The sequence below is a fragment of the Pyrgilauda ruficollis genome, unplaced genomic scaffold, assembly GCF_017590135.1.
Source record: "Pyrgilauda ruficollis isolate IOZ18807 unplaced genomic scaffold, ASM1759013v1 scaffold22, whole genome shotgun sequence".
NCBI classification, from domain to species: Eukaryota; Metazoa; Chordata; class Aves; order Passeriformes; family Passeridae; genus Pyrgilauda; species Pyrgilauda ruficollis.
This window is the reverse complement of record NW_024521428.1, coordinates 5,601,864-5,615,597: the sequence shown is the minus strand read 5'-3', so window position 1 is coordinate 5,615,597 and position 13,734 is coordinate 5,601,864. Positions and strand designations below refer to the sequence as shown.

Sequence of the window (13,734 nt, the reverse complement as noted above, 5' to 3'; positions counted from 1 at the left end):
CTATTTCTTATCACATATACTGTGGTTAGTAGAAATGTTATTTCCATAGCCAATATTCTAACAAAAAGAAAAGTTATGTTGCAGTTTTTTAGGTTACAATAGCATTCTGTTCTTTCTGTAGTGTACAAAATCATCAATCCCAAAAAATCAGGAGAAAAGGAGCTGAGTGGGATGATGATAAAGTCTGTGTCACATCCATATTTTTCTCCAGCTGCATATGCTGAGGTTTTCTCAGTAGGGTACCTGTGGGACCTGAAAATATTGTGCCATTTTCACCAGAGAGACACCTAGACAGAGTAACTCAGATTCAGTGATGAGCTCACCTAGGTCTAGTTCACCCAGGTCTCACTCTGCTAGCTGCAGTGGCTTAGCTCCTCACCTCATGAATCAGGGTTTCGCTGCATTTGTTTAACATTGCAAAAACCAGTGCTTGCATGGAAATTGTGCAATCTGCCCCACAACGTCATGTTCTGCTCCAGGCTGAATGTGAGTCTGATCTGGACTCCACTTACACAAGTAATTTACACAAATAATGGGGAATTGCCACTGCTGCAATCTCTGGAGTGGTAATTGCATAGTCCATGCAGCAGTGAGACTGGTTTTAAGGCTGGCATTACTAACTTTTTTGTGAAGTTTCTGTGATAGCCATTTGGACTTTTAAGTCTGTCCTTGCATCCTCGTATTTTTTGGTTTATTATTGCAATGATCACTGATTTCAGGCTAGTAAGTACAGCAACACACATAGTAGAAGAGAAAATTAGGATGGTTTTTCCTTCTTTTAAACATGACTTTCATCATGTCTAAGTCTTTTTAGTGCTAATGCAATTAAAACTGGGATGATCTAAAGTTGTAAGGACATAGGTAAGGATACCCTGTATCTCCTTTTCCTCCCATAAGAAGGGATTTAAGACTAGGCTCAAAAACCTCAAACATATCTGAAATACCTGAAATAAAACCTGGGAAGCTCCAGGTCCCTGTGTACAGAACAAAACCCTCTTGAGCCTCAATAAGTCTTAACCACTAGGCCCATGAGCGAGCCTGGGACTCGCCCTGGCAGCGTGCAGGACTGAGTGACTCCACAGCAGGACACCGGCTGGAGTTCAGCTTCCCACACATGGCTGGGGGCTGCCTGCTGAAAACCCAGTCATCTCAGTGCCCAAATTCAGCCTCCTGAGCACTCTGCTAGGTCTCAGGCACCACTCTGGACTCATTTATGGAAAGTTCAGAATAACCCTTTGTTGCTCAGTAGGTTTTTCCTTTTATCTCTTTTTCAAGTTGTCCATATGACTATGGTCTGGCAGAAAACCCTGTTGAAGATAGACAGCAGTCTTAATTACTAGAGGCTAATTACATTTAATGAGCAAATTTCCATACACTGATGTGAGATTTGTCCTGAAAAGAATTTCAGACACCTAAAATCATCTATGTTATATTTTTATCTGCATTATGCAATGATGATTCTTAGCAGTATAATCAAATTAGAGGAGGAATACATCTCTGAAGATCTGAGACACCCTTTTGCTCCTCGGTAATAAAATGTCCCAGCTTTGTTTGCAGGATTGTACTTGCTAAAGCAGCTTCACAGTGCTGCTAGCTCATGCCATTTATCCCTACGATCATTTGCCTTTTAGCACTATTAGTCAAATTAATAAAAAAAAAATACTACAAAAGCTCCAAGGGTTCAAGATGTACTGCCCCAGAACGAAGTCTCAGTTTCTGGTCTTGGACTGTTTTCCTGCAGTCTGCACTACTGCTGCGAACACAAACAGTAAGAGGGAACAGATAATCTTAAAAAAGCTGAACTGAATCATCAAATCTGTTGAGAATATGCTTTCTATTTAATCAAAAGAAATAGTTAAGCACTAGCACTATTCAGAGAAGCTACTAATTAATCTGTACTTGAAGGCTACAATTATATTTTTCATTTTTCTTGATATTCATACAAATATGTGTGAAAGATTGGTTCCCTGGCTCTACTAGGAGTGGAGAAAGTGATGGTCCCCCCAAGTAATTGTAGTTATCTGGAAATCAGCATCAGAAGACATCAACCCTGGCTATTACCTCATGGTGTACAGCAGAGTGCCATCATCCTCCAGGCGCAGGAGTTTGTTTGGGGTTGTCATGTTGTGAGCAATAGACTTCTTGCCATTGTGGAAAAAAGTGTCTGGGGTCCAGATCTTGCTGGCCAGCAAGTTGTTAAGAGGGAGGCGTTGCATAGGACCTTTGAATCGCAGCCTTTCATCTTTCCAGCTTTGTCGGAAAAAAACGTCAATGGTGTATTCCTAGCACAAAGAAACACTCAAGGTATTGCAGGATCTGAATAGAAATGATGGTTCCAAAAATGACTTTAGCAAAGTAAATACAACCGAGTTGGCAGCCACATGCTAACTTACCATTTCTGTGTCTGACACAGGACCAAAACTGGTAACATAGATGTCTGTTTTCACCTGAGTTATTCTCTCTGTAATAAACATAGGCTCTGCATCAGTAATTGCTTTAAAATGCAAATACCTACTCGCAGTGCTTATTTCTATTAATTTCTGAATCACTCAAAAATCCCCAAAAGAATGAAATTAAGAGCATGCTTAAGTAGGCATTTCATCCTGGATCAAATGCAGTTGTTGACCTTTGGGAGTCCAGGCTTTGTTCTTACAAAGAGAAAGAAACCAGCCCTCCAAGGGTGCCTTTCCTCTGACTGACAGTTTTAGATCATAGAGACACAGAAAGGTTTGGGTTGGAAGGGACTTTAAAGATCATCTAGTTTCAACCCCTTGCCATGGGCAGGGACACCCTTGACTAGATCAGGTTTCTCCGAGCCCCATCCAACCTGGCCTTGACCACTTCTACAAATGGGGTATCCACAGCTTCTCTGAGAAACCTGTTCCACTGCCTCATACACCCTCAAGGTAAAGAATTTCTTCCTATTACCTAACCTAAATCTACCCTCTTCCACTTTAAAACCATTACCCCTCATCCTATCACTCCCTCTTTCCTCTAAGCACCTTTAGGCAATGGAAGGTTTATATAAGGTCCCCCCAGAGCCTTCTCTTCTCCAGGGTGAAGAACCCCAACTCTCTCATCATGTCTTCACAGGAGAGGTACTCTAACCCTCTCATCATCTTAGTAGCCTCCTCTGGACTCGCTCCAACAGGTTCATGTCCCTCTTATGCTGGGATTCCAGAGCTGGACACAGTACTCACAAAAGCACAGGGGAAGAATCTCCTCCCTCAACTTGCTGGCCACGATTCTTTTGATGCATCCCAGGATGGAATTGGCTTTCTGGGCTGTCAGTGAACACTGCCAGCACTCACGCAATACCTACCACAGGATCACATGAAGTGTATCTTGGAAGGACCTACTCCCCTCTGCTGGCTTGGGGGATCTGCCTGATTCCAAACATCTATCAGACATGTCCGAAGTTAGGTCAAATTATTTCTAACCTCAAGTCTCTAAGTCCTTCTGGCATCTTTTCAAATCCAGGTCTAATTTAATTTAAGGGCAGAAATTTCAGAAGTTTGTTATATAAGATAAAAAGCATCGAGCCCTATTTTCAAGCATCTCTGTGTAAAGTGAGAGGAGAAGGAGAGAAAGGGATGAAAGCAATGTGTTGGTCTCACAAGAGGAAGGGGTGGGGGTAGCCAGATTAAAAAAGGGCCAGGAAGAAACATAACAGATGGTTTACACATGGGTAGGAAATGAGAGAAATCTGGGGGAAAGAGAGCTGAAGGAGGGCTCAACAAGGTTAGGATGGCAACCACTATTCACATGCTGTGGTTTTAAAATAGCTGCTGTAGAGGTTATCAAAAAGACATATCAATACAGATTTGCTGTACTTGTCTAAATATGGATGATTTGGGGATCTGTTTTTAAAAGAGATACGCATTACCAACATAATTTTATACAGGCTGACCAGGAAGGCAATCTTGCAGCAACCTGCTATCACAATGTCTCGCTCACCTTAGGAAATACCAGAAAGAAAAACCCAAACCGTATTCAATTACAGAAAAAAAAATGTATCACAGATGCTCTCCTAAGCCAACCTCAGATGACCTGAGTGACTGAAGAACATGACTTTCAGTAATCTATATCTTGTGCCCCATTTGCTAGGAGACAAATCTGCTTTCTGGACTTAGTTTAGTTAATCAAACACAAGTCCCTTGTCACAGCCAAGAGCAGGTGCCCATCTGAGAGGGCCCATGTAGACAATGCTCGGGTCTAGCAGGGGACAACACGTCATCCTACCTCCCAGTCCTGGGCGCAGTCTGTTGTCGTAGCCGTCCAGCAGACCATCCAAGATCCTGGTGAATATAGTGATGTTATCATTGGCCTCCTCTTTTACTGATGGTGTTGGCGTTTGTGAAAAGCTGTTTTATGCAAACAAAAGGAAACGTGTCAAAAGCCATGCTGGTTTCAAGGGGCTTCAGTCTCAAGGGAACTTTGTGATGGAGCCTCCAAGGCTGTCTCCTCTCCTGCTGCGCCTGAACAGCACAGGGAGCTGCAGCCATTTCTTTCATCATTACTATAAACTCATCAATAGCTCTCCCTGGACAAGGACCCAAAGAAGGACCCATGCCATGGAGGTAAAACCATGGGATGCAGGATGGGGGGCCACCTGAGCCCTTTGATCTCTGCCCATAATGCACAGGCAAATCCCTGTCCCCTGCACTACCCCATCCCACATCAGCCCCACCACCTCCCCAGGGCTGGCATGGCTCCATCCATGGCAGGGAGCAAGCTCAGCTCACAGCACTGGCAAAAACTGTTACTGGATTTCCCTGGGTTAGCTATCCATTCCTTGGGAACTACACCAGCTGGCTGGGGAGCTGCATGAGAAGCACAGGTTTGCCTGGAGATGCACCTTCAAGTATGCCTGAAGGTGTTGTTCAATCTTTAAATGCCAAACAGCTTCTAATTTTCAAAGTTTCTATAATTTATTGCCAGAACAAAGGATGAACTGTGACCTTATTTGAGGATAACAAACTCCCACTACATTGAAAAATCCCACTGGGGTATCACTGGGGTATCTGAAAAACATACTGCTGTACAGAAAACACAGTTCTTCACTCCTCCTCTCTCTTTTGCATAAATTAGTTCTCCCTTGTAGTATGCAAATAACAGCAATGTGTAGTGGGCCTCATTCCATATCTTTTGGGCCAGACTTGTTTTCCGAACTCTTTTTTATTTCATTATTTTATCCATGGCTCAGACCTAGGAAGCTGCTCACAGCACAACTAACAACTCGCATTTTTAAATCTGTTTGATTTTCATTTAAAGATGCTTAGGAGAATCCCCTGCTTATTAATGCCTTTGCTTACCTAAAGAATAGACATGGGAGATTATCCACAAGCGTGCTTCATCTGCAGCAAGCAATGAGCATCTCTTAAGACAGCTCACACTAGGCACTTATTCATGATTCAGCCTCTGCTGAGATCACCGGCAAATCCTCCAGCTGTGACAGGGCACATCGCCCCACCAGGAACTGTTCCCTGCCTCATGCACCCTGCCAGCAGGCAGGAATAACTTACACTCAGCAACCTGAACTTGATGGGAGACAGTCATCCAGATATAAAAATAAATAAATAAATAAATAAATAAAAAGAATCCATGTTTATTTACTACCCATCCCCGGAAAATAAATCTGTAAATAAATAGAGAAGTTCTCAGCATCTCTCTGAACAGCTTTCCTTGAAGAATACTTGTAACATATGTGGTTGCCTTACCTAACAGAATAGGATTCATACAAAGAAAGACAAAGGGACCTCAACATGGTTTTACCTGCATAAGGTTTCCACTAATGAGACCTCACTAACACCCCTGTAGTGCATCTGGAAGTTTTAATGACACCAGACCTAGCTCAGAAGAAGATGCTCGCAGCCATGTATGCCCCCACAGACCCGGGCACCCCCAGTCCTGCCCTCGTTCCCTTTACAGTTTGTATGCCTCTGCTGAAAGAGGAAGGGATTGCAAAGCCTCTCAGGACACGGGAGAAAGGTCAGGTTCAGGGTGCACCGATGTGATTCCCTGAAACACCAAAGTCCATGAAAACGCCTGGAGGAGGTTTCTTACCTCCTAAGTGCAGCTGGCACTGCTGCAACCCTCAGCAAGCTCCACACTGCAGAGCCTTGGGAGCCTTGGGGCCACCAAGGATCTCTGCTCACTGCAGGTAGAGGCATAGCCACAAATCTTGCCTGTTTTTCATCTCCATGGTCAAAACACCAAATTAATTCTGTTTTCTTTGCTGTGACAACAACATCTAGTGAGCAACTGAGGCAGACAATAAAAAAGTTAATCCAGCAGGTGCAAACTGATTACAGAAACATTAGACATGTTTTCAGGCTGGACAATTCCAGAAAAAAGACTGTACACTTTTTTGTCAATTGTAATTGAAGGGATTCACCATTTAAAAATGAATATGCACAAGTAGCAGCCTAACAAATGCAAACAGGAGACAGAACTTGGAGACTTTCTTTAAATGCAGCAACCACAATGAATGCTTTGATAAAATCCTAGTATAAAGCATGAAAATCCAGTACACCTAGAATACTATTTTTGACTCTTCTCATCTATTTTATCTTTTCTTTTTCATAAGAAAGAGATATGCATCATGCTGTCTGCCTGCTACACCGCATCAACGTAGGAACCCATTTTCATTTTCCACTGCATCTGACAAAGAAGCAGAGAGATCAAACTTCATTTCATTCCTACAAGTTTCATGAGAAGCTGTGACTAGACAAGGGGAGAGCAATCTAAATTAGTGCCTCATTAAGTAAAAATGTGAGGTTAGCAGTCACCTATTCCCTCTGGCTCGCTGACTGGGCCACTCAGTATGCATGTAGCTCAGAAACAGCCTCAGCAAGACCAGCCCCCCTCCTCTCTGACAATTAAGAGATATGGAGGAGACTTGCAGGGTCATTATGAAAGATCTTGGGAGAAAAGGACAGTGCAGGTAAAATGTAGGTGTTGCAATGGGAGATGGGAACAAGGGATATCAAATGCGGAGCTGGGATTATTGCAAAATGCAGTGCTGGGGGCACAGGACACAAAGCTACACTAGTTTCTCTGCTCTTGAAAAAGCTTGTTATTTTTAGTGCTTATGGCTGAATTCAAAGCCAATTGAACTCTGAGGGAGGATTTCCATTGAACTATTTTTGTGGGGATGGGACAAAATATATTTAAATCTCAGAACTGCTCCTCTCAATCTAACAAGAGTAATTGATGCTACTTCCTTCTATCTCAGTTATGTACGTCTTTCACAGGAACAGTACACACACCCCATACACTGAAATATTTTGATTTCTTCACAACAAAAGCTAATTAATAGGGGGGAAAGCAGGAGAAACAACTATGGTGAAGACTAGTAAAAAGTCTGCACTTCTGAAAAACTGCAATCCAATTTAGATTTGGCAGATCACTTCACCCAAAAAAGAAGGCATCTGATTCCAAATTTCAGTGAAATGCCAGTATTATGTGAAGTTGCATTTGTAGATGGATTGCTGTTTGCTCTTATGTAAGTGTGACTTTCTCAGTCTTAACACAAAGTTAGCATGCAATTTCTGTTATTGAGATTGCTGGTGAAATGCGTGTTTTGGAGTAAGGGCTGAGATTGTCATGACATGTAAAAAGACATGTAAACTCTACTTGCAAAGCTACATGCACACATTAGACACTATATATCTCAATGAATAGAGAGAAATAGGTGCTACCTACCCTAAACTAATTATTTCCACACAGCTAAGGATTAGGCTTTATCAACATATTAGTGGGTAAGCACATTATTGCCTCTCTGCAGTGAAAAATGTTTTTATAGCAGAAATTTTCAGTTAGGGATAAAAATAAACCTATAAAAGCATCTTAGGGAAATGCTAAGAAAATTCAGAGATAATTGCATTTAAAGCTCATTATTGAACATAAACTAAACCAACCAGGAATACTTCTCATCACATTTATTTAATATTGCAATTTTAGGGTAACTGAAAAAATCAGAAGCCACAGAAGGGGCCCATCAGTGTAAAATGTAATAACTCTCTACAGATGCTCAGCTACCTCTTCTGATGACTTCATAATTTACCACTTTAAATATCATTGTCTTTTTTGCCATCTAGTCAGAATCATGGTAGGTACTACTCACAGGTTAGCCATAATAAGAGGAAAAAGTATGGTAGATAGTTAATGATTTTCCCAAAACTTCTTTAAAAAGAAAAAGTAAGAATTTCTGAAAAAATAACTGAAGAGTATTTTACTACTGAAAGATATATTTTACTCTCTCTCTTTTAAGAGTAGTGTTTCCAATAACTTGCTTTAATAGGATTGCAATTATATCTGAACTTCAAACAAATTAACAGTTTGTAGAAGACAGTGGAGAACACAAACGTTTGGATAAAGCCTTTGATGGCCAGGCATCAAAGGAAATATATTTACTTTTCTAAGTTAGCTTCTTGCCACCCCTTCGGTATGGATTCTTGAGATCTAAAGATGTTGACTTTGTGAATTTGTGCACTGAAGACTCAATTCTTTCACATCGGATTAGAACAGAAGACTGACTAAAATGATAACATTTTAAAACTATACTCAGATTATTAAAAAATAATTTAATTCTTTTGTTTAGCAAGAGCAGTGTTTTACTGCCTTCAGGAAGGAGCAATTTGTGAGCAGTGCAGTGAAAGCCTGTTTTTCACAGGGTGACACTCTTACAGTCCTCCCTATTCCCTGACATCCTAATGCCCCTTTCGATGTCCTGAACTGCTTCCAGGGCCGTTAAACACCTCCCACCACTCTCAGCTCCCCAGGTCACTGACCTGCAGCTTCACTGGGAGGCACTGCATGCCAGGGCTTCTCCTGCACCAAGCAGAGCTGGATGACCTGAGGGACACTCCTGCTCTTTGGCCAGCTGGCGGGCCAGAGATGCTGAAGCCGTTCAGCTGTTCAGCTGAACAGGACTGACCGATACCTGTCAGTCCTGACTGACCGATGCAGTTCCAGATATCAATTTAGTTTTCCAGTTATTAAAATTGTCTAATGGGTTCAAAAAGCTATCTGGAGATATGAAGAATTAAAGGAAGACAGAAAAAAAAAATAGACAAGCATGACTGCATAAGGATACAATAATTCCTACAAAATTAGTCTTTAAAAATATGAGGAAGAACTCCCTAGCATCACAAGTACTTGAAATCAGGTATCCCAGCAGAACGAACTGCTTAGGGCTGCAGACACTAACTTGAAATAACAGCCTGAAGGAGAGGTATGTTTTGCCTAAATAGCAGGATTATGGTCTTAGTAATAATGGCTGTGAGCTGGAGAAGAAGTATGTGAAAATACAGACACACCATGGACTGAATTCTTCAGAGTGTACAGAGAAGTGCTGCGTTGGCTACACATAATTGGGATCTTCTGTTCTCCGTGTTTCTGCTATTATAAATATTATTAGCAGATGGCAACTATACTGTGGGTACATGAACAACGTCCATTCCTGTTGGTTCTGGCTCTGAGACAGATTTCTGAAATTGCACATCCAAAACGCAAACACACCAGGACTGTGCATCACCAGTGTGACCCCATGGACAGCCTGGGACTTGCAAAGTAAGAGCTGGCCAGCTTGGGGCCAGCCATGGGCTACCTCATCTCAGGGTGTAAGCTGTGTGTAAGCAGCCAGGTAGTGCCAGCAACCCTCACAGGGCTGCCACTACCTGGGCACCCTGAGGGCTCACAAGCGGTGTTTTATCTCGCCTGAAAATACTCTTCATGGTTTTATTTTACTTTTAATCATCCTCTAGCTTTATTATTAATGTTTACTTTTGAGACAATTGTGAGTTATCTTGAAATGCTTAGGTGAAACACCTTAACTTGTTAGAGCATTATACAACTCAAGGCTGAATTCAAATAGGCTAGAAGAAGCTTTGATTCGTGCTGGACCATTTCTGCAGAAGAAGATTCACAAAACTGTTATACCAAAAACAGGAGGGGGGGAGTTCAAAACCTCTTCTCAGTTCATCTATATCTTTGCATTTTAATTCAGTGATTTTTTTTTAGATAGCTGCTACCGATTATGTCTACAGTCCTCCTCTACTGCCTACTAATGTGGATAATTCTTGATAGTCATTACACATTTATGTTTAACATTAATCACAGTCTTTTGCTGAGATTTCTCAAGTAGCCTAGTAGATTGAGATACATAATTTCTGTTTATGTTACCAGGCATTGTGCATCAAAATCCCCCAAGGTGGCTTTGGCTATGTCAGCAAAAACTATATTTATGATTTAATATAAATATGAAATGACTATGGAGAACTGTAGAAAAATATCTGCCTTCATCTGTAATGTCCTACAGTATTCTGATTTTTAATTTGTACTCCTTTGACCAATCACTTTTATCTAGCACATTGCAAAACTCACTGCAATATAACAGGGCAGCAGAAACACGGATGAAGCTAATAAAGAAGAATCTGGTAGCAACAGCAAGTGTTATCAGTATTAGATTCCTGCAGTTAATACAGCAGCCTACATGTTAATTGTACTCCTCCGTCCTGAAGAGTCAGTCCCAAAGCACTTAGCAAATTACACTCTGAAACTGCTTCTGCCTCTGAAGCAGAAGCGCTGGAGCATCCTCTGTCTTTCTAGCAGGGTCAAAATTCAGCCCTCAGGCAGTGTGTGAATGGTGCAGTGAATTGGAGCTGCTTATCTCTGCAGGCCTGGACTAAAATTACTGGATCAGAAATGGGGGGCGAGGGGGGTGGGGTGGGGGGAATTTATGTGATGATCTCATTTTAGTGCACAGAAGCTTTTTGACTAACTTGCAGAAAACAAGCGTCCTAGTTTCCTCTAACTGTCCTATTCTGGTTATCTGCCAGGTTACAGGTCACACCGACCTGTACCTGGGACTTTGATTCAGTATTTGCCCTGGAGTCAAGAAAGAGTTAAACCGTCTGGGTTTTGGGTTGTTTGGTTTTGGGGTTTTTTGCATCCTCGTCTATCTATTCTTCTGTTAGAGGAGATACACACTTAAAAGACCCACACACCAAGCGGGTCACACTCAACTATTGCAATACGCTGCCTTCTGCAGGGATGACGAACAACCAAGAAGTTGTTATAGTCACCAAGATTTTCTCAATGTGGAAATACTTTGTCAAACTACAATGATGTAAAGACAAGTTTAAAGTAAGTCCCACTCTGCCCTCTTAAATTCTGTCACAAAATCCTGGGACACTTTTGCATTAGACCATGGTGAAAGAAGGACCAGGTTTTTCCAAGGTGAATAGATGAGTGTGCAACTCTTTGCATCCTTTGTAGAGTGCAGTCCTTCAACTGTTCATAGAAACCTCAGAGGTTACAGGCTTCCACCTACCTGCATGGGACACGTGCTGGATACCAGGCTAAGCTTTGCATACAGCAAAAACATCACCACTCAAAGTTTGGTCTTTCTCCTAGTTCCAATCTGGAACAAATCCGTTTGCTTGAAATCAGAAACTGATTTGCATCTCCATTTTGTATCTTCTTATAGCAAGGAATTGATGGGTGCGCTTGTGAATCAGCATGTTGGGAGGATTCATTTTTTTCTGGTGAAATCATAAATAATTGTTCTCCTCCACAAAGAAGAATCAACCTACGTTTCCCAAGCACTTGCAAAATGCTTTTTCCAGGTTCCATTGTATAGATCATACTCAGAAAGTTCTTAAGGTCTCTGGGTATAGGGAAAACACGTAAATAGAGGGTTTCTGACTTTATTTTTCATTTTCTGAGACCTAGAGTTGGAGCATCTCTTTGATACAGTTTTCAGAATATCACTGTCAGGAAATCATCCAAAGCAAAAATAAGGAAACGGGATTCCTTTCATGCTTCAGGGAAACATGATTTCTAATTATTCTAACAAGTTTCCAACTCAGACATCCTTCTAAGCAGTCACTATCTTAGGTCAATCAGGAGGAAAGCCTGTACCAGCTAGTAACATGCATCAAGTCACACTATCGCAGTTTTGGGGTTTTTTTTTGCACTACTGCCTATAACCAGCACCCATCAGGTGAGAGGGAAGGTGCAAGATCCCGACATCACAGACACAGGGGCAGAGGGGACCACAGCCCCCGGCTCTTCTAAACCCAGGTCAGAGCACTCAGCAGCTGTAGGCCTGATGTGAACTCCTTGTGCCCCACAAGCCTTTCCCTGTGCCACCATAGCAGGCATAAAGAACTGACACAAGAGAGCAAATCTGAACAGGAGAGCAAACCACTCCCTTCCCCCCAACACCAGCACCTTAAGATGAAATGCAAAGCCCGCTTGTTTTGTTCAGCTGCTCTGTACCACACAGAGCCAAGGTTTCTCATCTCCTTAAAAAAGCCACAGCAGAAATTCAAATTCAACTGGCAACTCACCCGAAGTGGCTGGCTAAACTCATGGAAACGCAGAAGAGAAAGAAGTTTTTGATCATGATAAAGTCAGAGACCATCCCATTGTCCATTCCAGAGGAGAAGAGGAACGCAGGTGGTTGCTTTGGTGAAGGTGCAGCTGTTCACTTTGTTCTTACACTGCAACAATACAAAAAATTGATAAATTATTGCATGGACACAGAGCAGGATACCGGAGTTCAGCTAACACCGCATCTTTTGCTATCTGCGTTTTTCACAAACTTATCTAGGCTTATGTAAACATCAGCTGTTTATGTAAAATTGTGTATCTTCAAGGACATGTTTTACCTTCTGCTGTCAGCAAACTGCAAAACAGGAAAAATTCTTTGTGGCCCAGCTTTTCCCAATATTCATCTGTGGTACAAGTAACTAAAAAAATAGCCACCATTTTCCAAATGCCAATTTCAACCCTTTACCTATTTCAACAACTTCCACATGCCTGCAAACCCAGGGCTGTGTGCAGCCTCCGCATCCTTTCCTTCCATCGCAATTTTTTCCCATTAAATACCCGGCTTTCCTTTCCAAAATCCCAGTTGAAATGCCAAGAAACACCTACTGCTTCTTGGAATTCATGCTGCTGATGCACGGCTTAGCAAAAGGAGGGTGGGTTGTTGGGGGGGGGGGGCGGGGGGAGGAAGAGGGTAAAAAGTGACCTTCCTCGCAAAGGCACATAAACCTCACGCTAGCACGAAGAACGACAGTAATGTAGCTGCTCCAGCGACTGCTGCTTTTTGGATACCTGCCTCAGCGACCAGATCACCAATTTCAGCATTGTGCACTAACGTTTTCCTCTGTGCCCTATTAAAAACAAACAAAAAACCAAAACCACAACAAAACCCCCCAAAAGCCAACGAAACAAAAAACAACAAACCACCCCGAACCCAACAAAAAGCCCAAAACAGCCCTCAAAAACACACCCAGAGGGGAATTGCCTGGATTTTCCACCTGAACCCTGTGCCCCCGTGCTACATCGCTCAGCAACTTGTTCTCCCACCCCGCCGGAGCCGCAAGGCAAAACGCCCGAACCAAAAGCCGCCCCCCGGGGCTCCCCCGCCCGGCCCGCGCTGCCCCGCTCCGGGTCCCGCTCGCTCCGCACCGGGCACTGCGGGGCCGCCGCTCCCTTCCCGCAGCCCCGACCCGCCCGCACCTGTCCGGAGACCGTCGCTCAGTCGCCGCCGCCGCCCGCGCACTGCGCCCGGGGCGACGCGCACCGCTCCGCTCCGCGCAGGGTGGCACCAGCCCGCCCGTGCCCGCTCCGCCGCTCCTTCCCCTCCCCGGTCCCCACGGCACCCCGGGACTGCCCCCGCCCCGTGCGCCGGCCGAAGTTTCCCGCGGCCATGTG

At 43.2% G+C, this 13,734-nt stretch overlaps 1 protein-coding gene across 1 annotated transcript in view; it reads right to left on the bottom strand.

The window, feature by feature from the left end:
* GABRA5 (gamma-aminobutyric acid type A receptor subunit alpha5) overlaps positions 1-12,870 on the bottom strand; it is a 54,433-nt gene extending 41,563 nt beyond the window's left edge. Inside the window, exons 1-4 of the mRNA XM_041468489.1 lie at positions 12,360-12,870; positions 4,243-4,364; positions 2,394-2,461; positions 2,062-2,282 (exon numbers count right to left, since the gene is read on the bottom strand). Coding sequence (XP_041324423.1) covers positions 2,062-2,282; positions 2,394-2,461; positions 4,243-4,364; positions 12,360-12,445 — 497 coding nt within the window. The 5' untranslated portion in view covers positions 12,446-12,870. The remainder of the gene's footprint in view (positions 1-2,061; positions 2,283-2,393; positions 2,462-4,242; positions 4,365-12,359) is intronic.
* Positions 12,871-13,734: the final 864 nt, after the last annotated feature.